Source organism: Mesoplodon mirus (genome assembly GCF_964341445.2).
Source record: "Mesoplodon mirus genome assembly, chromosome: 16".
Lineage (NCBI taxonomy): Eukaryota > Metazoa > Chordata > Mammalia > Artiodactyla > Ziphiidae > Mesoplodon > Mesoplodon mirus.
Window position 1 is genome coordinate 50,185,321 of NC_138992.1, and position 26,208 is coordinate 50,211,528.

The following is a 26,208-nucleotide window of genomic DNA, read 5'->3' on the forward strand; positions in this document are numbered from 1 at the left end:
AATATTATACATAATTAATACTATTTTCCCCCCCACAGATTTTACCCTTGTATTTGCAAAGTATATTGGGCTGGGTTCTAGACAGAGTTTTTCTGTCTCAGATGCATCACTCAGAGGGTGAGGCTCATGTCTCTTACAGATGTAGGAGTTAGCGGAGTGCCAGACACAGACTAGTGTGCTCAATTAATGCAGTAGAGGACAGTGATATTTTATACTTTAAATATTATAAGCTCTTAGAGCTTAAAAATATTATATTTAATGTTCATATCATCTGGAATTGAGTGTCCTCTGCCTTGGAGACATAAAAGTCCTTTAGAAGGAAGATGTCCTTTATAAACTATATAACTTTATATGTTCACGTCCTCATTTCACAGATGAGAAACCTGAGCCCTTGAGAATTAAGCCCAGGCTCCTGACTTCTCGCCCACTTTGCTTTTACCACGTCAAGCTCTACTATGGATAAGTGGTCAGTGCGGATCAAGGCGGCTGGACTGTAGGCCGGACCTTCTTCCTAACGAGGGCCCCTTAGCGGGGGGCTCAGTTCTGCCGCCTCTGCTAGCCGGGGATAAGTGGGCTCCCGCACCGGGAGCCTCGGGCCCCGCTCCCCGCCGTGGCCATGGGTTGTGGCGCCAGCCGCCCGCGCCGGCCCGGGTCGAGCGGGAGAGTCATGACCAAGGCCACCCCGGAGTCTCAAAGGATGCAGGTGGCCCGCCTCCGCGCCAAGTTCGACCCCCGGGTCCTCCCCAGGTAAAGCTCGCCGTGAACCGCAGGCGGAGGGGCTGGGCTGAGCAAGGTGAACCGCGGACCGAGGCGCCCTTAAAGTTCCCCTCGACTTGACTGGACTTTACGCTTCTTTCTGATCAAAGGCCCCAGACCTCCCTAAGTCGTCTCTAACCTCTGAGATGTAAATCTTTTACAACCCAGGAATGTCTTTCTCAAGGACCTGGGCTTACCAGTCTCTGTGGGAGGGTAGGAATCTCACGTCCATGACACTCCTTCCTCCCCTAATGCCCTTTAGTAATTTCCTACAAGCTCACTCCAGCCTTACAACTCTCTTGCCTTGTGTTTCAACAGTTGAGTTCAGTGTCTCCCATCGCAGTAGTTTTGACCCCTCTTGCAATAGTCTGGAATAAAATCTTCCTTGATGTTTTTAGCAAGTGTCCAGTGCAATTTCTCTTTGAAAGAGGGGGGAAGGGCAGAAGATAGGGAAAGTTCAAGACTGAAGAAGTAGGGACTTCCCTGGTGACTCAGTGGTTAAGAATCGGCCTGCCAATGCCGGGGACATGGGTTCGAGCCCTCGTCCGGGAAGATCCCACATGCCGCGGAGCAACTAAGTCCATTCGCCACAACTACTGAGCCTGCGTTCTAGAACTCGTGAGCCACAACTGCTGAAGCCCCCGCCCCCAGAGCCCATGCTCTGCAACAAGAGAAGCCACTGCAATGAGAAGCCCGCGCACCGCAACAAAGAGTAGACCCCACTTGCTGAAACTAGAGAAAGCCCGCACACAGCAATGAAGACCCAATGCAGCCAAAAATAAAAATGCAGCCAAAAATAAATAAATTAATTTTTTAAAAAAGACTGAAGATGTAGAAGGAGCCGTAGGGAGGAGAGGGAGAGAATCCCTGACCTCAGAGCCCGGTGGGGGGGCGTCTTGCCATAGATACACTGGGGCTGGGGTGTGTGAAGGATCTTCTGTTACATTCTAGAAAAGGAGATCATAATTAGTGGAATAGAAACAGGGCTTTGAATCAACCAGACTTGAGATCCACTCCTGTCTTTTCTATTGTGTGTCATTGGGAATGTTCCTTAGCCTTTTTCCTTCCTCAATTTCCGCCTCTGTAAAATGGGAATAATAATAATAGCTGCCTCGTAAGAATGCTGTGAGGATGATTCAGTAATATATGTAAATGATGCTGCACAGTGCATGGTGCAGGTCCTCATGTAGATACTGTTATTGTCTTCATAAGATGACCATGTAAAAAATGAGCAAGGAAGGCTGGCCAGTTGGTTGGCCTGAGAAAGAATTTCCTCAGAGTGCCCCACGTTGGCCAGGTGGAGGAAGGACATCATGGAATCCCCTCCACTCTGCAGCGTTTGGTTGGACACAGTGGTAGGTGGCTTGACTGGATTCTCAGGGACACTTCTAGTCCTAGGATTATACGCTCACCTCATCACAGTGTTCTGACCAGAGTCTATGCAGAGCCATTTCCTGGCATCCTTGGGAAATTCTGGTACGAGGATAACTTGAGGATTAGTCTAGTATCTGCTAAGCTTAGAGAAGAACAAAGTTGGCTGATTCAACTGAACTTGAATCAGAGGGGATATGGGGTCTTGTCAAGATTGAATTGATTGGGTGGCATCTCTGGTCATCTGTGGCCAGGGTGTCTGGTCTAGTCTTTATCCACCCTCATAACTCCACCTCCGGGTTAGTCCCAGACCCTTAGATTATGACAAAGTCATAGAAGTAGAGGATGTCAATATTGGAAAGCTTTAGAGACTAATTAAAGGCTCTTCCTTAACCAATGAGGAATTGAGCCCCAAAAGATTAAGTGACTTATCCAAGTTGGTGACAGAAATGGGTCTAGAACACAGTTGGCTTTCCTCTCCATTGTGAACCCCAATGATAGATGATAGAATTTAAGTTTGACTATATTCACTTTCTTCTTGGGAGTTCATTACAATTGCTTCTGTCAAACCAGTTGCAATATGATTATTGTTTCCATGTTTCATTTTTTTTTATCATGTTCAGTTTGTGGCAGCTGAGGTCAAAGTAATAATTTTGTTTCTTATAATCTCTGGGATGATGTAAAATTGCATGACCTACAAACCTGACTTTGAGGCTGCTTTGTGAGAGGGTGGGAGTGGAGGGTGGAAATGGAGGAGGTGGATTGGCCTTGTAGATGCATCTTCCCATGCCTGATTCCATTCTTAATGTTTTAAAAATAAGGGGATAATTTGGAAATAATATCCATTCAGTGAGTGATTCTCTCATTCAACATTTATTGCTGTCCCCTCTGTGCCAGACACTACACAAGATATAGCCACCCAAGTCATAAAAATAGTCACCATTGTCATAAAAATTGTCACCATCCTCATAAAAATAGTCACCATCCATGGCCATCAAGGGCTCACAAGCAAGGCCACAGCTTCAGGCTTTTGTTGTGGGCCATTTGTTATCTGAAAGCATTTATTTGCACTATAAATTTTGGCTTAAACCTTACTGTTTCTTCCAATGCCAAATTACTGGCATTTTTTTAAACATTTGGTTTTTGAAGGCCTGTAACAGTGTTGAATAACACTCCTTTTATTTGAGTGAGAGTGTAGTTCCTCAGAAATGGTAATTCGTCTGATAGCTGATGATTAATCCCATGAGCAAATGAATTTTCCTGCAGTTTTGAGGGCATAGTGATAAATTAGTATTTGCAAAGTGCTTTCATCCACATTAGAGGTAATGGGTTGGTCTGCAAAGCAACAGAATTTGAAATGCCTGTGATTATCTTCAAAATCACACTGGGAGTGCATGTGAATAAAAAAAGCAGAGTTGGAAAGAGAAGAGGGGACAGAATCCATTTAAGTTTACTAAATTGCTATCTGTTTTGATAAGCTAATTGGCCAGAAAATTAAATGCACCGTATAGAACAAAGCTATTTTCTCTAAGCTGGTATAGCCAAATGCCATTTTTATTCAGTAAGCACGGGAATATAAAGAATAAGTAAGTAGACAAATGAAAAAAAAACTACAGGAAGAATAAACTCAGCAAAAAGAAGTAAGGCTGTTTAAAGTACAGATTGATATTTGCATTTGAATCTTTGGTATTCAGTATGTGACTTAAAGAATTACCTTCTCGGGCTTCCCTGGTGGCGCAGTGGTTGAGAGTCCACCTGCCGATGCAAGGGACACGGGTTCGTGCCCTGGTCTGGGAAGATCCCACATGCCGCGGAGCGGCTGGGCCCGTGAGCCATGGCCACTGAGCTTGCACGTCCGGAGCCTGTGCTCCGCAGTGGGAGAGGCCACAACAGTGAGAGGCCCGCGTACCGCAAAAAAACAAAAACAAAAAACCCAAAAAAACAGAATTACCTTCTCCCTGTGTCCTCCTTGAGTACATGCCATTCGCTGGCATTCTTACCTGGGAGAAGTTTTAGTAAATTGGGAAAAGCACCAAATTATGATGCAAGTAAGGAGACCTGGGTTCTAATCCTCACTCCACAAATTAAACAGCCAATCAGCTAACCTGATCTTCAAATGTCTTCATTTGTAAAATGAGGGGTTGGATTAAATCATTCTCTAATATTCTTTCCAGCTTAAAATCATGATTCTAAGTCAAGCACTTTCTCAACATTTCTTAAATAAAAATAGAAGGTTAAATGTTGATAGGATTCTTAAATTTACATAGACATTAACACAGGTAACTAAAGTTTAAGATCCCTAGCCTTTGAAATCCTAGCTGACTTTCTGGTCTTTCTGAGAGATGATTACTTTACACATTACTGACATACATCCCAGGTTAAAATTTTGTTGGCTGTGTAAAATTGCAAGTGCAGTGGCGTCAGGTAGGGGGAACTATGAGAGCTGCTGGCTGCAAGGGGGTCCTGACACCACTGCCACCCGTCTTCTGAAAGCTGCACTTATAATAGCGCAACCATGCTGACTTTCGCAATGGTACATCTACTGAGGAGCGATTTGGGGCGATACCTTGGGTGAGATACGAGTTATGCCTGGGACTGAGAGCTCACAGTCTAGTAACATGAGGAAGCCTACTCTTTGTAGCCTGTCTCCTGATATGGTTTCCTCCATCTTTGGAGAAGTTATAAATAGGACTAAGCTTCTTTTTTATTCTCTCCACCTGGTTTGGTGGTTGCTGTTGCCGAATGATAAAAACAAGAGTTGGATGGAGGGAGGAAAAGAAATTGGTAGATGGAGGTCCCAAAATTCTTCAAGGAAATTTTGGAGAAAGGCATTTGAAGGAATTGGATTTAAATCGCATCTATTGCAACTATCAATACAATCTGTGTGGCCTTGGGAAACCACTTAACTTTTTAATATCACCCAGCAGGAATTTTATAGGGTAGGATTTTAAAAAAATAAAATTCCTGGCACATAATAAATGGTAGCTATTGTTATTAAGATTATTTGTCTTTCTACCAACTAATTACTTTTATATCACTTGCCTCCATTTCAAAAGAGGATTTGGGGTAACTTTCAAATATAATGAACACAGTTATGCAAGGAAATTGGATGGGGGGAATATAAAGCTAGAAAGGATGATATAAAGCATCTAATTAAATAATTTTGAAAATCATCACTTCAGAGGGTAACAGATTTATTTGGTTTTTCTTCCAACAGATATGATATCAAGGCTCTTATCAGGACAGGCAGTTTCAACAAGTTTGTCAGAGTGGAGCAGAAGACCACCAAGAAACCTTTTGCAATAAAAGTGATGAAAACCAGAATGGGAGAAGGCAGAGAGGCGTGTGAGTCTGAGTTCTCCATCCTGTGGTGGGTTAGCTATCATTACATCGTCCAGCTCCTGGAGATCTTTGAGACCCAAGATCAAGTTTACATGGTGATGGAGTTGGCTACAGGAGGGGAATTCTTTGATGGACTCATCTCTCAGGGATACTTTACAGAGCAGGACGCTGTCAGAATCCTCCACGTGGTTGCTGATGGCATGAGGTATTTGCAACGCATTGAAAATAACTCACAGGGACCTAAAGCCCCCAAATCTCTTATGTTATCACCCAGATGCAGAGTCAAAATTTTTTATCACAGATTTTGGTTTGGTACACCCTGGGAACAAAAGTGGTGGCTGGACAGTGAGGATGCTCCGTGGGACCCCAGAGTAAATAGCTTCTGAGATTTTGCTAAGGAAACCCTACACCAGTGTAGTCGACATGTGGGCTTTTAAGGCCTAATCACGTATGTTTTACTTCATAGATTCCTGCCTTTTGATGGTGAAAGCCATATGAGACTTTACAGGAAGATTCTGAAAGGCAAATATAATTATAGAGAAGATGTAAGCCCTCACTTTCTTTCTATTGACTTGGTCTTGAATAGTTTCTCAACCTTAGCGCTATTGCCATTTAGGGTGGGATGATTCTTTATTGGGGGTGGGGTGGGAAGAGGTGACGGGATGGGACTGTCCTGTGCATTGTAAGATGTTTAGCAGTATCCCTGGCCTCTACCAACCAGGTATCAGTAGGTACAATACTAGCAGATACCAGTGGATACTGATTTCTAGTAGCTACACTAGATACACACCTTCCCCCAGTTGTGACAATCAAAATTGTCTCCAGACACTGTTTTTTTTTAAAGAACTATTTTTATTTTAATTGTATTTTTTGACTGCATTGGGTGTTTGTTGCTGCGCGTGGGCTTTTCTCTGGTTGCAGCAAGCGGGGGCTACTCTTTGTTGTGGTGCATGGGTTTCTCATCGCGGTGGCTTCTCTTGTTGCCGAGCATGGGCTCTAGGCACGCGGGCTTCAGTAATTGTGGCTCATGGGCTCTGGAGCACAGGGTCAGTAGTTGTGACGCACAGGCTTATTTGCTGGGATCTTCCTGGACAGGGCTCGAACCCGTGTCACCTGCATTGGCAGGTGGATTCTTCACCACTGCGCCACCAGGGAAGCCCTGTCTCCAGACATTGTTAAATGTCCCCAAGGGGGCAAAATCACTCCTGGCTGAGAGCCACTGGTCTCAAGGTGGCAAGAGCCTCGATTACTGAGTTGTCTGTGGTTAGCACATGACATTGACAATCAAGTAGATGAGTGAGTTTGCTGTTGTTTCTCCAATCATCATGCAGAGCCTGAGCCAGCTGAGTAGATTAATGTGTACTCAGAGGCTCAGCATGCTGCTTGGGTGTTTGATGAGAGATTTTCTGCCTTGATTCTAGATGGTCCACACCCTTTTTGAGATGTAGTGTTTCCTCATTGAAATGTTTAACTTCACAGTTTGTGTAAAATATTTATCCATTGTTTAAACTTGGAACTCCCAGTGTTTATGAATGTGTTAACTTTTTTGCTTTGTTTAAGGAAGGAAAGTTACCAATACTTCTCTGTGGGAAGACTGACAAAATAGGAAATTCACTTCATGTTAAGCAAATTTATTTTATGTTTAAGTATAAAAGGGCTTTTTTTCCCTCGTAAAGAAAAGTATGGATAGTTTGATTTTACCTACTTAAGGTGTAACATCTATATGTATAACATCTTAAGCAAAATTGAAAGCTAAATAACAAATTGAAAAATAATATTGTCTATATTCTGACATATTTAATATCTTACAGTACATGTACATGTTTTTTAAAAAAACTGATACAAATTGACAATTGAGAACTGAGACTTACCTAGGGAGATAGGAAAGGATGGGAAGAATTCACAGACAATGTAAACCACTGATTGTTAAAAGCTTGAAAAAAATGTCTAGCTTCACTAATGATCAAAGAAATGTAAATGAAGACAACAATATATTTTCTTTGTCTTTCAAACTGATAAAGATTAAAAAAAAAACAAAAGAAAACACTTAACTTAATTCTACTCATTGCTGCTAAGAGTACTAAGAGATTAGTCCTGTCATTCACTACTGGTAGAGGATGAATTGTTGTAGATTTCTTGGAAAGTAGTTTGAAAAGATACATCTAGAACTTTTTAAAGTTTACGTATTTTGATCTACTAATTCCACTTTTAAGAATCTAAGGAAATAATCTCAGATGCAGCAAAGATTTCAGTGTCAAGAGGCTCATCTGGGCTATACTACAAAAGTGGACAATTGAAAAGGCTAAGGGAATGTTTGAATAAATTATTGAACATTCATACAGTAGTCCCTAAATTATTCAAGTTTAAAAATTATAAGGGTATTGGAAAATATTCTGATATACTGCCAAGTTAAAAAGAAACAGAATACAAATTGTGTATACGGTATTAACACAAATCATGTGGGAAAATGTACGCTTAGGAAAAAGTCTTTGAGGAAATACAGTGTAATGCACTATAATGTTAAGAGAGCTTATCTCCCGGTTTACAGATTATGTACCATTTTGGTTTTCCTCTTTATAGTTTGAGTATATCTGTATTTCTGTTTTGGTTTTGTTTACAAAGAACATATACTTCTGTTTTGGTTATCTATTGCTGAATAACAAACCTTCCCTAAACCTAATGCCTTAAAATAATAACCATTTTATCATGACTCATGATTCTGTGGGTTGACAGGACTCAGCTTCGTGACACTTCTGCTCCACATGATGTTGCCGTCATCTGGTTCTTGGCTGGGATGGAATAGCCTTGATGAAGCCTCAAATGGCTGACCTCTTGGTGGGAAAGCTGGATTAACTAGGTCACTGGGACCACTCGGCCTTTTTCTCTCTCCTCTCTCTGTGCATCTCACAGCCCTTTTCTCTTCATGGGGCTTCTCCACATGGTCTCTTCAGCAGGGCAGTCAGATGTTTTACATGGTGGTTTAGGCTTTCCAAAAGGCAGTATTCCAAGAGGGAGACAAGAAGTCGCCAGTCCTCTTCAAGTCTGGGCTTGGAAATGGCACAACATCCCTTTTGCCTCATTCTATTGGCTACTGTGAGTGCTAGGCCAACCCAGATTCCACGTGCAAGGAGACCACATAAAGTGTGGCTCCAGGGGGCCTGGTCCATTGGGGCCACATTTGGACTAGATATCACAGTGCCTTTTTTAATGTGCAAAAATAATAAACAATTATTCTATTAAGAGGTCCTTTTGTCAGGTTTAAGTCAGAGGGTTTCTAACGTCAGTTTCCTCAGAAGGCAGCCCTGAGAAGAGGGTTCATGTACAAGAAATTTATTAAAGATAGACTCCCATGGACACAGGTGAGGGAGTGAGGGAACCAGGATGGGTAGGGGAGGAGGCCAAGGCCATGGAGGTGAGCCTCATCCCACAGCGTTGTTCCAGCCTGAGGCAGGTGAGCTGGGTCTTCACTCCCAACCCTCTCTGCTGACCCATGGGGTGGTGGTGATAAGAATGCTGTGGCAAATACTCACTGCTCTCTGGGATCAAGGCAGAATGACCGCTGAAGCCCAAGGGTGATGATGAAAAAGACCGAGGTGCTGCGTTTCAGATGCAAAACACTCCAAAAGAGAAGAGTATATGTACATACTGAAAAGAGGGGCTCAGTTGCAGGATGGAGCACTGATATCTCAATGATGTCATGCTCTGTTTCTTGAGGACATGCCTGTCTGTACCCCAGAGTACTGAAAGCACATACCACAGAGCAGAAGTGCAACTGCTTTTAATAACTTATTGGATTTATATCCCCTTGGCCTCCTTCCCCATGCTGGTCAGCCACACATGTCTACATATTAACATTTTCTTTTAATATTACCAAGTGTCTTAGTCATCTTGAGCTGCCATAACAAAATACTACAGACTGGGTGGCTTAAACAACAGAAATTTGTTTCTCACAGGTCTAGAGTCCAGGAAGTCCATGATCGAGATGCCAGCAAGGTAGGTTTCATTCTGAGGCCTCTTCTCTTGGCTCACAGGCAGCTGCCATCTCACTGTGTGCTCATTTGACCTCTTCTTTGTGTGCATGCAGAGGAAGAGAAAATTAACTCTCTGGTGTTTTTTTCTTATGAGGACACTAATCCTATCAGATCAGGGCCCCACCATAATGACCTCATTTAACCATAATTACTTCCTTAGAAATTTCATCTCCAAATACAGCCACACTAGTGGTTAGGACTTCTATATATGAATTTTGGAGGGACACAAACATCATTCATTCCATGACATTAAGGAAACATATGTTGATAGGCTCAGATAAGGGTATCATCATGTTTTCTCTGTCATAATATTATTGTCTATACCTATCAAGAAGTTTAGTAATTTCTAAATGCACCAATTTTATTTAAAAACCAGGGTGACCAACAAGTCTGGAAGCATAGGTGTGATAGACAGAAAATGCCGCCACCCACCCCCCCGCAAAGATGTCCACATATTAATGCCCAGAATCTGTGGCTATATTACTTTACAGGTCAAAAGGAAAATTGAAGACATGATTAAATTAAGGGTTTTGAGATGAGATTATCTTGAATTATCTGGGTGGGCCCAATGTGATCACAAACGTTTTTATACGTAACAGGGAGGAAGAAGGGTCAAAGTTAGAGGACATGTGAAGACAGAAAGATAGGTTGGATTAATGTGTTTTGAGGATGGAGGAAGGGGTCACAGCGAGCCAGGAAATGTGGGTGGTCTCTAGAAGCAGAAAAAGGCAGGAAACAGATTCTTCCCTAGAATCTCTGAAAGGAACACAGCTTTGCTGACACCTTGCTTTTAGTCCATCTCTAAGAGGAACACGGCTCTGCTGACACCTTGATTTTAGTCCCTAAGATCCATTTCAGACTTTTGACTTGCAAAACTGTAAGATGCTAGATTTGCGTTGTCTTTTTTTTTTTTTTTCCGGTCCACGGGCCTCTCACTGTTGTGGCCTCTGCCATTGTGGAGCACAGGCTCCAGACGCACAGGCTCAGCAGCCATGGCTCACGGGCCCAGCCGCTCTGCGGCGTGTGGGATCTTCCTGGACAGGAGCACGAACCCGTGTCCCCTGCATCGGCAGGCAGACTCTCAACTACTGTGCCACCAGGGAAGCCCTGCATTGTCTTTTTAAAATGTCCTGTTGTCTGTAACTGAAATTCCAGGTGTGACACATTGTGTGAATCACTTCTTTTCTCTAGAAGTCAGATGGAAGAGTGAAATAAATAGCATCAGAACATCCAGAGATCTCTTATGGTGAAGAAGAGAGACATGTTTAATATAAATAGCTGATATTTTACTAGACACCTGGCAGATCTGTACTCTAGTCTCAACCATGTCTAGACAAAAAATTAGCTATAATGTTAATGTTTAATTTTTCTTGATTTTGGTGTGAAATACGTTCTTTTTCATGAAGCTTTTATGACCATTCCACTGTTGTTCTTTCCTTTTCTGAATACTGTTTAGGATTACCATGAATTTCTTTTGTTTTGACATTTAATCTATGTGTCATGTTTCTAAGATATTGTAGGCTCCTTGAAGGCTGGGATTCTGTCATATTTTTCTACCCGTCTCCAATATGATATCACAAAGAGGTAAGCATAGACAGCGCATTTCTTAAAACTAAATTGCTTTTAAAAATTGAGATTCTGATTTATACCTACATGAGTAAATGGATCTCAACCATCACTGCATTGAGTATAGAATACAAATTTTAATTTACGGTATGATAGACTATTAGATAACTCATATTTTTAGTTGCTGAATTTATTAGATTCATTCTGGAATACTCGGGTGGTTTAAAGGCTACATTTATTTTACGGGGTTTTGCAGGATAGAGGTGGGGGTTCCCCATTCCAGGTGCTCCCGGCAATGCCTGAGGAGCAACCAGGGTAACAAGACACAGCACATAGTGGAAAAGAGGTGGAAGAGAGCAAAGAGTTCCTCCTCACTGTGTGAGGGAGACCTTTGCTTATCTACTTGGTCACCAATGCCATCACAATGGCTTTCAACATGCTGGCAGGGCTCCTGATGGAGTCTCATCCATAATTCTCCTGGAGACCATTTGATGCATGCTTGTGTGTCTCCACCCCTTCCTTCTTCCTGGTTAGGCTTTCTTCATGTCAGGAATCAAGCTCAGCTTGGGGGAATACCCACATGAAAAATGCTCAGTGTCCCTGCTCTTAGGGATCTAGTGCTTTTGTCTGACAGTCCACATATTACTATGTATCTCTTCAAATATGAAGGCTGTAATACACATAGGAAAAAAGGCTCAAAGTCCATGGAGCAAGGGAAGAGAGCCTCTCACTCTGTAGGAAAGCTGGGTCAGATTTCCTGGAGAAGGGGAGATTTGTGCTGTGACTTGGTGGAAGAGTGGAGTTTCTGAATGGGAGATGAGCACATTCTAAGTATACAGAACAACATATGCAAAAGCACAGGAAATGGAATAAGTTGACTAGTAAAAAGTAAGACTTTTAGAGCATTTGTGTGCATGGGAATGCATATTCATATGAGTCTCTTGTAAAGTAGTGTAGTGTAAATGTTAAGAGCACAGTCTGGAGCGATACTGGCTGCTCTTCACTCCCAGCTGTGCCATTTACTAACTGTGTAACTCTGGCCTTGCTTCTTAATTTCTCTGTATCTCAGTGTCTTCATTGGTAAAACAGAAATAATGATAGTGTCTGCCTAACAGCGTTGTTGTGAAGATCAAATGAGCTAATAGATGTAAAGTGCTTAGAATAGATTTACATGTTAGTACATATGTAGTCAGTGCTATATATGTGTTGGCTATTTCTGTTATTATTACTATTAATATGGGAAATATTGGGAATGAAAGTTTGAATTTTGCTTAAGCAGTATATATATATAGAGGGAGAGAGAGAGAATATATAGTTATCAAGTGTACCTGTCTCACCTTTTAAATGGAATAGTGAGAAACGTGTGGTGTTAGCTTTTTAATATTAATGATAAATCAATTACACATTCTTGCCAATGAGTTGAGCATCACATATTTTACCTCATTATCTCCACTATATCGCAGTAATCTTTTTTTGGTGTGAAGTAAATTGATAATAAAGTGAGTCATAACCATATTAGCTAACTGACAAGGATAAACACTGGTATTAAAAAGATATATATATATATATATATATATATATATATATAATTATTTTATTTATTTATTTGGTTTTGGCTGCGTTGGATCGTCGTTGCTGTGTGCGGGCTTTCTCTAGTTGTGGCGAATGGGGTCTACTATTCATTGTGGTGTGTGGGCTTCTCATTGCCGTGACTTCTTCTGTTGCGGAGTATGGGCTTCAGGCACATGGGCTTCAGTAGTTGTGGCTCGCGGGCTCTAGAGCACAGGCTCAGTAGTTGTGGTGCATGGGCTTAGCTACTCCGCGGCATGTGGGATCTTCCCGGACCAGGGCTCGAACCTGTGTTCTGTGAAATGGCAGGCAGATTCTTAACCACTGCACCACCAGGGAGGCCCTAAAAAGATATTTTAAAAATAACCCACATGGGCATTAATAGAAAGTGGTGCCCATCTGCTTAGATTCACCTATGATTGCTGTACTGTTAGGAAACAAAATTACTGATATGTTCCCTTGGAAGGAACAGATCTGATGGATTATGCTCACCAGCCATTACCCCAGTTTCTTTCTATTTCCTTATCTCCACTAGTTTCTCACATTTTTTCTTTACTATATTTCTCCTCTACTCAGGTTATTAAGTAGGAAACAAAGGAGAGGAGAGCAGAAGATTTGGTCCTTTAACTCCCATTCATTCCCTTTCCATCCTGACTAGAATGCCAATAATGAACGTTACACTGTATCTCAGGCCATAATTCTTGTAATTTGGTTCCTATTCCTGTGTTTTAGTTCCTAAGTACTTCTGCTCACAAAAAAGTGGTGCTTAATATTTCTTTAATGATATTTTTACTTAAAAAGTTGTTTTACAGAAAATAATTTAAAGATTATAAATCTTTCAAATTGGACTTCATTTTCTGCTTGTCACTTTCTTCATCTCTTCTCTGACTTACCTTAAATTGAATGTATGTATATCTTCTTTTAAACTCAATCACCAATAGTGAGTGTTTGTAAGAATTGAAACAGAGAAGCTTCAAGATGGCAGAAGAGTAAGCTGTGGAGATCAGCTTCCTCCCCACAAATACATCAGAAATAAATCTACATGTGGAACAACTCCTACAGAACACCTACTGAACGCTGGCAGAAGACTTAGACCTCCCCAAAGGCAAGAAACTCCCCACGTACCTGGGTAGGGCAAAAGGAAAAACAGAGACAAAAGAATAGGGACGGGACCTGCACCAGTGGGAGGGAGCCGTGAAGGAGGAAAGGTTTCCACACACAAGGAGCCCCTTCGTGTGCGGAGACTACGGGTGGCGGAGGGGGGAAGCTTCGGAGACACGAAGGAGAGCGTAGCAACAGGGGTGCGGAGGGCAAAGCGGAGAGATTCCCGCACAGAGGATCGGTGCCGACCGGCACTCACCAGCCCGAGAGGCTTGTCTGCTCACCTGCCGGGGTGGGCGGGGCTGGGAGCTGAGGCTCGGGCTTCGGTCGGAGCGCAGGGAGAGGACTGGGGCTGGTGGCGTGAACACAGCCTGAAGGGGTTGGTGCACCACGGCTAGCCGGGAGGGAGTCCGGGAAAAGGTCTGGACCTGCCGAAGAGACAAGAGACTTTTTCTTCCCTCTTTTGTTTCCTGGTGCATGAGGAGAGGGGATTAAGAGCGCCGTTTAAAGGAGCTCCAGAGATGCGTGCGAGCCACGGCTAACAGCGCGGACCCCAGAGACAGGCATGAGACGCTAAGGCTGCTGCTGCCGCCACCAAGAAGCCTGTGTGTGAGTGCAGGTCACTATCCACACCTCCCCTCCCGAGAGCCTGTGCAGCCCGCCACTGCCAGGGTCCCGTGATCCAGGGACAACTTCCCCGGGAGAATGCACAGCGCTCCTCAGGCTGGTGCAACGTCACGCTGGCCTCTGCTGCTGCAGGCTCACCCCGCATCCGTACCCCTCCCTCCCCCTGGCCTGAGTGAGCCGGAGCCCCCGAATCAGCGGCTCCCTAACTCCGTCCTGTCTGAGCGAAGAACAGACGCCCTCAGGCGATCTACATGAAGAGGCGGGTCCAAATCCAGAGCTGAAACCCGGGAGATAGGCGAACAAAGAAGAGAAAGGGAAATCTTTCCCAGCAGCCTCAGGAGCAGCGGATGAAATCTCCACAATCAACTTGATGTACGCTGCATCTGTGGAACACCTGAATAGTCAACGAATCATCCCAAATTTCGGAGGTGGACTTTGGGAACAACGATATATATACATTTTTTTCCATTTTTCTCTTTTTGTGAGTGTGTATGTGTATGCTTCTGTGTGTGATTTTGTCTGTATAGCTTTGCTTTTACCATTTCTCCTAGGGTTGTTTCTGTCCATTTTTTTTATTACTTAAAAAAATCTTTTTTTTCTTAATAATTATTTTTTATTTTAATAACTTTATTTTATTTTACCTTCTTGTTTCTTTCTTTCTTTTTTTTTTCCTCACTTCTATTCTGAGCCATGGGGAGGACAGGTCTTGGTGCTCTAGCCAGGCGTCAGGGCTGTGCCACTGAGGTGGAAAAGGCAAGTTCAGGACACTGGTCCACAAGAGACCTCCCAGCTCCATGAAAAACCTCCCAGAGTTCTCCATCTCAATGCCAAGACCCAGCTCCACTCAATGACCAGCAAGCTACAGTGCATGACACCCTATGCCAAAAACCTAGCAAGACAGGAACACCACCCCATCCATTAGCACAGAGGCTGCCTAAAATCATAATAAGGCCACAGACAACCCAAAACACACCACCAGACGTAGACCTGCCCACCAGAAAGACAAGATTCAGCTTCATCCACCAGAACACAGACACTAGTCCCCTCCACCAGGAAGCCTTCACAAACCACTGAACCAACTTAGCCACTGGGGACAGACACCAAAAACAACGGAAACTACAAACCTGCAGCCTGCAAAATGGAGACCCCAAACACAGTAAGTTAAGCAAAATGAGAAGACAGAGAAACACACAGCAGATGGAGGAGCAAGGCAAAGACCCACCAGACCTAACAAATGAAGAGGAAATAGCAGTCTACCTGATAAAGAATTCAGAATAATGATAGTAAAGATGATCTAAAATCTTGGAAATAGAATGGAGAAAATACAAGAAACTTTTAACACGGAGCTAGAAGAACTAAAGAGCACACAAACAATGATGAACAACACAATAAATAAAATTAAAAATTCTCTAGAAGGGATCAATAGCAGAATGACTGAGGCAGAAGAACGGATAAGTGACCTGGAAGATAAAAAAGTGGAAATAACTACTGCAGAGCAGAATAAAGAAAAAAGAATGAAAAGAATTGAGGACAGTCTCAGAGACTTCTGGGACCACAATAAATGCAGCAACATTCGAATTATAGGGTTCCCAGAAGAAGAAGAGAAAAAGAAAGGGGCTGAGAAAATATTTGAAGAGATTATAGTTGAAAACTTCCCTAATATGGGAAAGGAAATAGTTAATCAAGTCCAGGAAGCACAGAGAGTCCTATACAGGGTAAATCCAAGGAGAAACACCAAGACACATATTAATCAAACTATCAAAAATTAAATACAAAGAACAAATATTAAAAGCAGCAAGGGAAAAACAACAAGTAACACATAAGGGAATCCCCATAAGGTTAACAGCTGAACTTTCAGCAGAAATGCTGCAAGCCAGAAGGGAGTGGCAGGACATATTTAAAGTGATGACCTACAACCAAGATTACACTACACAGCAAGGATCTCATTCAGATTTGACAGAGAAATTAAAAGCTTTAGAGACAAGCAAAAGCTAAAAGAATTCAGCACCACCAAACCAGCTTTACAACAAATGCTAAATGACCTTCTCTAGGCAGGAAACACAAGACATGAAAAAGACCTACAATAATAAACCCAAAACAACTAAGAAAATGGTAATAGGAACATACATACTGATAATTACATTAAAAGTAAATGGATTAAATGCTCCAACCAAAGGGCATAGACTGGCTGAATGGATACAAAAACAAGACCTGTATATATGCTGTCTACAAGAGACCCACTTCAGACCTAGGGACACATACAGACTGAAAGTGAGGGGATGGAAAAAGATATTTCATGCAAATGGAAATCAAAAGAAATCTGGAGTAGTAATTCTCATATAAGACAAAATAGACTTTAAAACAGAGTATTACAAAGCACAAAGAAGGACACTACATAATGATCAAGGGATCAATCTAAGAAGAAGATATAACAATTGTAAATATTTAGGCACCCAACATAGGAGTACCTCAATACATAAGGCAAATTCTAACAGCCATAAATGGGGAAATCGACAGTAACACAATCATAGTAGGGGACTTTAACACCCCACGTTCACCAATGGACAGATCATCCAAAATGAAAAAGAGGAAACACAAGCTTTAAATGTTACTTTAAAAAAGATGGACTTAATTGATATTTATAGGACAGTCCATCCTAAAACAACAGAATACACATTCTTCTCAAGTGCTCATGGAACATTCTCCAGGATAGATCATATCTTGGGTCACAAATCAACCCTTGGTAAATTTAACAAAACTGAAATCTTATCAAGTATCTTTTCCGACCACAACACTATGAGACTAGGTGTCAATTACAGGAAAAAATCTGTAAGAAATACAAACACATGGAGCCTAAACAGCACACTACTTAATAACCAAGAGATCACTGATGAAATCAAAGAGGAAATCAAAAAATACCTAGAAACAAATGACAATGAAAGCACAATGACACAAAACCTATGGGATGCAGCAAAAGCAGTACTAAGAGGGAAGTTTACAGCTATACAAGGCTACCTTAAGAAACAAGAAACATCTCAAATAAACAACCTAACCATACACTAAAGCAATTAGAGAAAGAAGAACAAAAAACCCCCAAGTTTAGAAGGAAAGAAATCATAAAGATCATATCAGAAGTAAATGAAAAAATATGAAGGAAACAATAGCAAAGATCAATAAAACTAAAAGCTGGTTCTTTGAGAAGATAAATAAAATTGATAAACCATTAGTTAGACTTATCAAGAAAAAAAGGGAGAAGACTCAAATCAATAGAATTAGAAATCAAAAAGGTGAAGTAACAACTGACACTGCAGAAATACAAATGATCATGAGAGATTACTACAAGCAACTCTACGCCAATAAAATGGAAAACCTGGAAGAAATGGAAAAATTCTTAGAATGGCACAACCTTCCAAGACTGAAAGAGGAAATAGAAAATATGAACAGACTAATCACAAACACTGAAATTGAAACTGTGATTAAAAATCTTCCAACAAACAAAAGCCCAGGACCAGATGGCTTCACAGGTGAATTCTATCAAACATTTAGAGAAGAGCTAACACCTAGCATTCTCAAACTCTTCCAAAATATAGCAGAGGGAGGAACACTCCTAAACTCATTCTACGAGGCCACCATCACCCTGATACCAAAACCAGACACAGATGTCACAAAAAAAGAAAACTACAGGCCAATATCACTGATGAATATAGATGCAAAATCCTCAACAAAATACGAGCAAAAAGAATCCAACAGCACATTAAAAACATCATACACCATGATCAAGTGGGGTATATCACAGGAATATAAGGATTCTTCAATATACACAAATCAATCAATGTGATACACCATATTAACAAATTGAAGGAGAAAAACCATATGATCATCTCAGTAGATGCAGACAAAGCTTTTGACAAAATTCAACAGCCATTTGATAAAAACCCTCTAGAAAGTAGGCATAGAGGGAACTTTCCTCAACATAATAAAGGCCATATATGACAAACCCACAGCCAACATTGTCCTCAATTGTGACAAACTGAAACCATTTCCACTAGGATCAGGAATAAGACATATTTGACCTCTCACCACTATTGTTCAACATAGTTTTGGAAGTTTTAGCCACAGCAATCAGAGAAGAAAAAGAAAGAAAAGGAATTCAAATCAGAAAAGAAGAAGTAAAGCTGTCACTACTTGCAGATGACAGGATACTATACATAGAGAATCCTAAAGATGCTACCAGAAAACTACTAGAGCTAATCAATTAATTTGTTAAAGTAGCAGGATACATAATTAATGCAAAGAAATCTCTTGCATTCCTATACACTAATGATGAAATATCTGAAAGTGAAATTAAGAAAACCCTCCCATTTACCATTGCAACAAAAAGAATAAAATATCTAGGAATAAACCTACCTACGGAGACAAAAGACCTGTATGCAGAAAATTATAACACACTAATGAAAGAAATTAAAAATGATACAAATAGATGGAGAGACATACCATGTTCTTGGATTGGAAGAATCAACATTGTGAAAATGACTCTTCTACCCAAAGCAATCTACAGATTCAGTGCAATCCCTATCAAACTACCACTGGTATTTTTCACAGAACTAGAACAAAAAATTTCACAATTTGTATGGAAACACAAAAGACCCTGAATAGCCAAAGCAATCTTGAGAACGAAAAACGGAGCTGGAGGACTCAGGCTCCCTGACTTCAGACTATACTACAAAGCTACAGTAATAAAGACAGTATAGTACTGGCATGATAATAGAAATATAGGTCAATGGAACAGGATAGAAAGCCCAGAGATAAACCCACACATATATGGTCACCTTATCTTTGATACAGGAGGCAAGAATACAAAGTGGAGAAAAGAGAGCCACTTCAAGAAGTGGTGCTGGGAAAACTGGACAGCTACATGTAGAAGAATGAAATTAGAGCACTCCCTAATACCATACACAAAAATAAACTCAAAATGGATTAAAGACCTAAATGTAAGGCCAGACACCATCAAACTCTTAGAGGGAAACATAGGCAGATCTCTCTATGACATAAATCAGAGCAAGATCCTTTTTGACCCACCTCTTAGAGAAATGGAAATAAAAACAAAAATAAACAAATGGGACCTAATGAAACTTCAAAGCTTTTGCACAGCAAAGGAAACCATAAACAAGACGAAAAGACAACCCTCAGAATGGGAGAAAAATATTTGCAAATGAAGCAACTGACAAAGGATTAATCTCCAAAATTTACAAGCAGCTCAATAACAAAAAACGAAACAACCCAATCCAAAAATGGATTGGGATAAGACCTAAATAGACATTTCTCTGAAGAACATATACAGATTGCCAACAAATACATGAAAGGATGCTCAACATCATTAATCATTAGAAAATGGAAATCAAAACTACAATGAGGTATCATCTCACACCGGTCAGAATGGCCATCATCAAAAAATGTACAAACAATAAATGCTGGAGAGGGTGTGGAGAAAACGGCACCCTCTTGCAGTGTTGGTGGGAATGTAAATTGATACAGCCACTATGGAGAACAGTATGGAAGTTCTTTAAAGAACTAAAAGTAGAACTACCATACAACCCAGCAATCCCACTACTGGGCATATAACCTGAGAAAACCATAATTCAAAAAGGGTCATGTACCAAAATGTTCACTGCAGCTCTATTTACAATAGCCAGGACATGGAAGCAACCGAAGTGTCCATCAACAGATGAATGGATAAAGAAGATGTGGCACATATATACAATGGAATGTTACTCAGCCATATAAAGTAACAAAACTGAGTTATTTGTAGTGAGGTGGATGGACCTAGAGACTGTCATACAGAGTGAAGTAAGTCAGAAAGAGAAAAACAAATACTGTATGCTAACACTTATCTATGGAATATAAAAGAAAGAAAGAAAGAAAGAAAGAAAAATGGTCATAAGAACCTAGGGGAAAGATGGGAATAAAGATGCAGACCTACTGGAGAATGGACTTGAGGATATGGGGAGTGGGAAGGGTAAACTGGGACAAGGTGAGAGAGTGACATGGGCGTTTATACACTTCCAAACATAAAATAGCTAGCTAGTGGGAATCAGCCGCATAGCACAGGGAGATCAGCTCGGTGCTTTGTGACCACCTTGAGGGGTGGGATAGGGAGGGTGAGAGGGAGATGCAAGAGGGGAGAGATGTGGGGACATATGTATATGTATAACTGATTCACTTTGTTATAAAGCAGAAACTAACACACCATTGTAAAGCAATTATACTCCAACAAAGATGTTAAAAAAAAAAGAATTGAACCAGTGGTTCATCTCACTTTGACTGTGTGGATGTTAGCCTTGGCATAAGGGATAGTGATTAGAGTGGAAAATAGCTACTGGCTTCCTTGATTATGTTGCACTTCTTGACATTGATTTTATCAATGGAATTTATGGAGTCGAGAGGAAAAGAACTATTTGCATAAAGTTTTCATAAACTTAGATATATCTAGATTTAATATTATATTTATATTATTTATATTATGGTTTATGAGGCTTATAATATAGGAACTAGTTCTAAATGTATTTTATGTATGGAAGAATGGGGCAACCAATGATTTAGCATTCAAAGGTCAATTCAATTTTTTGTTATTTTTATTATCATCCTTTTTTGAGGATAATCTCTGCCGAATCCTTTTAAAGTTTCAGCACTTTCTTTATCAGTGAAGAGCTAAAACTATCCCTCACCCCATGTCAAGAGCCTCAAAATTATCCTCTTAACTTACAAAAATATCTTCCTTATGAGTCTCATGTAGGATTAATTGGCTCTTTCTCCATTTTTTATTAGATGTCACCTATAATAACTTGTGAATGTCTATTCACTTTTTCCAGGGTTTACAAATGTCCCAACAGATAGAGCATTGTGACATAATTAGTCAAATCTTGACTTTGAGCAGTTTCAGCTTTGGCAAATATAACACATAATTTGAAGTCTTGGGAGTCTGAATATTGGGAAGAGAAAAACCTTAAATATCTACGACATAAAGATGATGTACAGAATCTCTTGCTTTTTGAAATGAGGAACAATGATTTTGCCCAGTCTAGTGCTAACAAAGTTATGGAGAGTTGTCAGTACTTTGGGGGCACATTTACATAAAATTTAATCGCAAAGCTTAAGTGAAATCCTACCAAGGACATAAGGTTAAAGTTTAAAGAAGGAAGGGAAATGCTTGTCGGAGGGTTATCACCAGGAGAAATTTTAATAAAAACTACCATTTTTGAGGGGATTAATGTTACTTTGAATGCTCCTAGTCCGAGGCTTTGAATGATAGTTTAACCATCTACCTAGAAAAATAGATGTTTGTAGTTTTATGAAAACTTATGATTAAATCCACCAGTAATTACACTTTACATCTATAAGCTCTATATTTATCGTTTCAACATCAATTATAATTTTTAAATTTTTTTCTTCCAGTTTTATTGAGATATCATTGACATACCACACTGTATAAGTTTAAGGTGTACAGCATAATGGTCTGACTTATATACATCATGAAATGATTTTCACAATAAATTTAGTGAACATCCATCATCTAATAGAGATACAAAATAAAAGAAAAAGAAAAAAGTATTTTTCCTTGTGATGAGAACTCTTAGTATTTACTCTCTTAACAGCTTTCATGTATAACATACAGCAGTGCTAATTATTAAATCTTGTTGTATATTACAACCCTAATACTTATTTATCTTGTAACTGGAAGTTTCTACCTTTTAACTACCTTCATTCAATTCCTCTTTCCCCTTCCCTCCTGCCTCTGGTAGCCAAAAATCTGATCTCTTTTTCTATGAGTTTTGTTTGTTTTTGAAGTACAATTGTCCTACAACACTGTGTTAATTCCTAGTGCACAACATAGTGATTCAATATTTCTGTGCATTAAAAAATGATCACCATTACAATGTTTAAAATTTAAGACATTGCATCCAGAATTTTAGGGACTACATCTATAATGCATGTGCATGTGCTTGTGGTGTCTAGCTTTTAATAATGATTTTTAATAATGATTCTCTGTGGGAATGCCTCAGAGGAACCAAGAAATATGAAAGCTTTGACTGGTCATATGTGTATTATTCATTTTTTAAACTAGTTACATAGTCAGTTTTTGTATATTTGGTAACCTTCTGCACAAGCTATTACATTACCTTTATTAATCAGTGTTCATTAAAAGAAAATAATTAACATGGGAATCTGGAATGTAGGACTCTGTTGTCTCTTGCAGGGGGAGCTGGGGATCTCTATGGGGACTGCTGGGGCTCCTGGGGAGGAAAGTGAAGGAGACTATAGGATACAAAGCTGTGGGCAACACCTAGGTAAGAGCATCCTGAACAAATAATTTAATTTGGGAGCTGATCCATGAAATTAGAGATGAAAGTAGGGCCTGGTTGTCAGAACGAGGAAGAAGGGCAGGAAAGGATGGGGTGGAGGACAGAGCCAGTGAATGGAATACTGCAGAGAAGGCCAGGGAGCACCAGGTGAAGGGGAAGCTGAAAGACTCTGCTGAACAATAAGCCAGCAAGAGTCTCACTGGGGCAGGATCCAGAGAGCCAGACTCTTTCAAAGGCCCTGCACTTGGGTCACATTAAGAGAAAAGTATTCATCAACAAATTGGAAAGCAATAAACTACCATCATCCCCTACTTCTCTGTTTAGAGGCAAAGGAGTCAAGGCATCAATAGAATATGATACCATCCTTCTAAAATTCTTTAATTCCTCCAAAGCTAATAGTGCAATTGCTAGTATTGAATTTTACTTTTATACCCTTTTTTGTTGTTGTTTTGTACAGTTTAGCTAGTTTCTATTAGAGAGGACAGAGAAATAGGAAGAGATGAACAAAGGAAGAGAGAAGAAAGAGGAAAAATCCCCATATTGTCCACACATATTACATTGTACTTGTAACTAATTGGATGAGCTTGGGATAAAAGAAAGTGCTGTCTTTCTTTTTACATGGTTCATTACCGCTTCACACAGAACAATTTTTTTTTTAAGGACCCACATTTATCATGGTAATAATAAGTGGAATTAGTCTGAGAAGTTTTGGATAATTTGCATCTTCTGGTCCTCTAAATATTGTTAGTGAGGTGTCTATAGAAGTACTGAGGAGGAAGTTACATTGTGATTTAATAGTAACCATGACAAAAGCAACAACAATCTACCTAATATTTTATACTTTGAAAACCATTTTTCACATACTTTATTAATTTGGTCCTAATAGGAGATATGATGATCCCCATTTTTCTGATGAGGAAACCAAGACCTTGAGGTTTAGAGCTGAGTGTGGCCAGTCAACCTGTCTGGTCCAGACCCCCTTACCTCAATCCCCAGCTCTTTCTACATTAAGACGAGTTAACTGGCTGGCTGACAACAGTGTCTCCCTGAGACTGTGGAGAAAAGCCAAATGGGAATTTTCAAGTCAAAGAGTGGGAGTGGCCATGTCTAAGAAGAGAAATGGTGAGGAAAGCCTCATTGGACATAATGTGGATGTGAAAGCTGCTGACAGAACAGAATGATGTCATCAGGTGACAGTTGGTCCAGAGTAGGAATTTGATTCAACCTGTGGTGCCATAACTTGATTGTTTTGTGCCATATAACACTATTAGTTCAAAAATTTTGAGCATGCACACTCAGTTTTTATGCATTTCTAGAATATGTACATGTATGTATATTAATCTGTTTTATACTTTATAAAACATAGACAAAAATAAATTTTGGATTAAGAAGATAAAAATACAGTAGAAGTCCTAACATTTTTGTCCTTGTACTTGTTGTCTTCTAATATGTAACAAGAAATTGTCTTCTACATACTCTCTAGTTGTTCTTTGTGGCTCAGGAATTCTGTCATTTATAACCTGTGTTTGAATAATGAGCTTTGTCTGAAGAGTTTTTTTCCAGGACACTATTTACCTTATTTTCTGCAACTGCATTTTCAGTGTATATTCATTTAGTCATCTTAATGAGCTCTCCATAAATCTCATTGCACATATTTTATATTCTTTCCAGAAAGATTCAGTTGCTTGTCTTATAATGCTCCACTGGAGACATCTAATTTAACCTTCATTTAACTAGACATGAGCCCATATAAATATGTCTGGATCCAGGGCCAAATAAATGTCTAGTCAGAATCAGAGGACATGCCATCATGGGTGTCAGCTACTGACATGTTCTGTCTAGACTTGCAAGGTTTATGTTTTATTTTCCCTGTGTTTGGCAAGTGTGTTCATTTATTTCAGGAATTTTATTTTTGGGATAAACATTTCTTGTATCTCATTTATCTAAATAACCTGAAGGAAAAAAAGAAGAGTAATTCCTTTACTGATTTCTTTGATCTAGATTCTCAGAGTGCTAAGAGATTGGAGGCTGTGATGTTTATGTATGGAGTTTGATTTTTCCTTCCACAAGGACAAAGCAATAGCTTTTAAGGATTCCCTTATTTTTCTTGAGATACACATATCAACCAGAAATTGCTGTTTGTGATATAGCAAATATATGGTTAGTTTTCTCAATCTCTCACCTTTCTAGATAAGGAGGGATACAAATCCATAGTATTTTCCAGATATGTGCTACATGTTGATAGGTAACACAGAAAACAAGTTTGAGGAAAAGCAACAGCCCTCTTGTCCCCATCCTCACAGAAGTCACTATGAATTTCTGTCATTGTACTTAAATTATGTGCAAAAGCTGTAGGTTTTGCCAGAATACGTCCTTGAAACATCACATAGCTGGTTGAACATGTCATATTATCTCTGCTACGGGCTGAATCCCTGTTGTAGGCAACTGACTGGGAGTCATGAGGGCCCTGTGTGCCCAGAGGAAAGGCACTGTGAGGGATTCTTCCCCGAAGACCTCTTTTCTCTCCAGGCTGTGGAGAGGTAGGCATTGTAAGTCCAGAGTAAGTTTTCAAAGGGAGAGAAAAGTTGATGATTTCCCAGTCCATTCCACTTTCCATTCTAACTCATTCCTGGAGTCACAGGGGCTCTCTGACTTGATCACAATGGGGTAAATACTCACCTGATACTGGTGGAGTTCACCAACAACAGCTGCTTCGCCTTGTCCTGCTCACGTGAACAGGATGTGGAAACTTGCATTGCTGCTGGCAGCACCCTGGACAGATTTCTGGAAAAGAATTATCATTCGTTGGACAGAGAGTTTGGAAGAGAATTTTTGTGTTTGTTCTCTTCTTTTGCTAAAGAGAGATTTTTTTTTTTGTCTTTTCAAAAGTGGAATTTTAGGTTCATTACATGTTTAAAAACATAATCTCCAAATGGCTTATTTGAAGAAGTCATTTGGATTTAATAAGCATTGACCTTTATAATTAAGAACATGTTTCTATATGTGTGTTTGTGTGTGTTTTTATTTTATTTATTTTATTCTATTTTATTTATTTACTTTTCTTCTTAGCCTTGGCCAACTATTTCCCACTGGGCGAAGGACTTAACAAACTACTGATTTTGGAGGCTAAACATCAAGTGTCAGCTGGGCAGGCCCTGGACCAACCCTGGGTCCTCATGACTGCAGGGTCTTCCATGAAGAATATTTAGAGGTTCATTTCCCAGAACTTCATGCGGAGGGCATCTCCCCAACCACAGAGTCCCAGATCTGCACAATCTTCTAAGTGATGCTCTTATCATAAATCAAGTCATATGAGGAGCAAGAGAAACTTAAAAGTAGAAGAATCACCACTAGTTGCACTTTAGTGAGCAGATGAACTTTAAAATCACTTTATCAAATTTCAAGCCAGATACATTAACTTCATTAATAGCATTACGTCAGTAGGGACCATTTCATCATGATTAAGGCACCCTAAAGCTCCAGGG

General features: G+C 40.2%; 1 protein-coding gene across 1 annotated transcript; it reads left to right on the forward strand.

The window, feature by feature from the left end:
• Positions 1–616: 616 nt before the first annotated feature.
• On the forward strand, positions 617–26,088 carry PSKH2 (protein serine kinase H2; the record flags this gene model as incomplete). Its single annotated transcript, XM_082601205.1, is given in 9 exon segments — positions 617–747; positions 5,345–5,681; positions 5,683–5,841; positions 5,845–5,904; positions 5,907–6,014; positions 25,793–25,826; positions 25,829–25,929; positions 25,933–26,007; positions 26,011–26,088. Coding segments are annotated over 9 exon segments (1,083 nt in total).
• Positions 26,089–26,208: the final 120 nt, after the last annotated feature.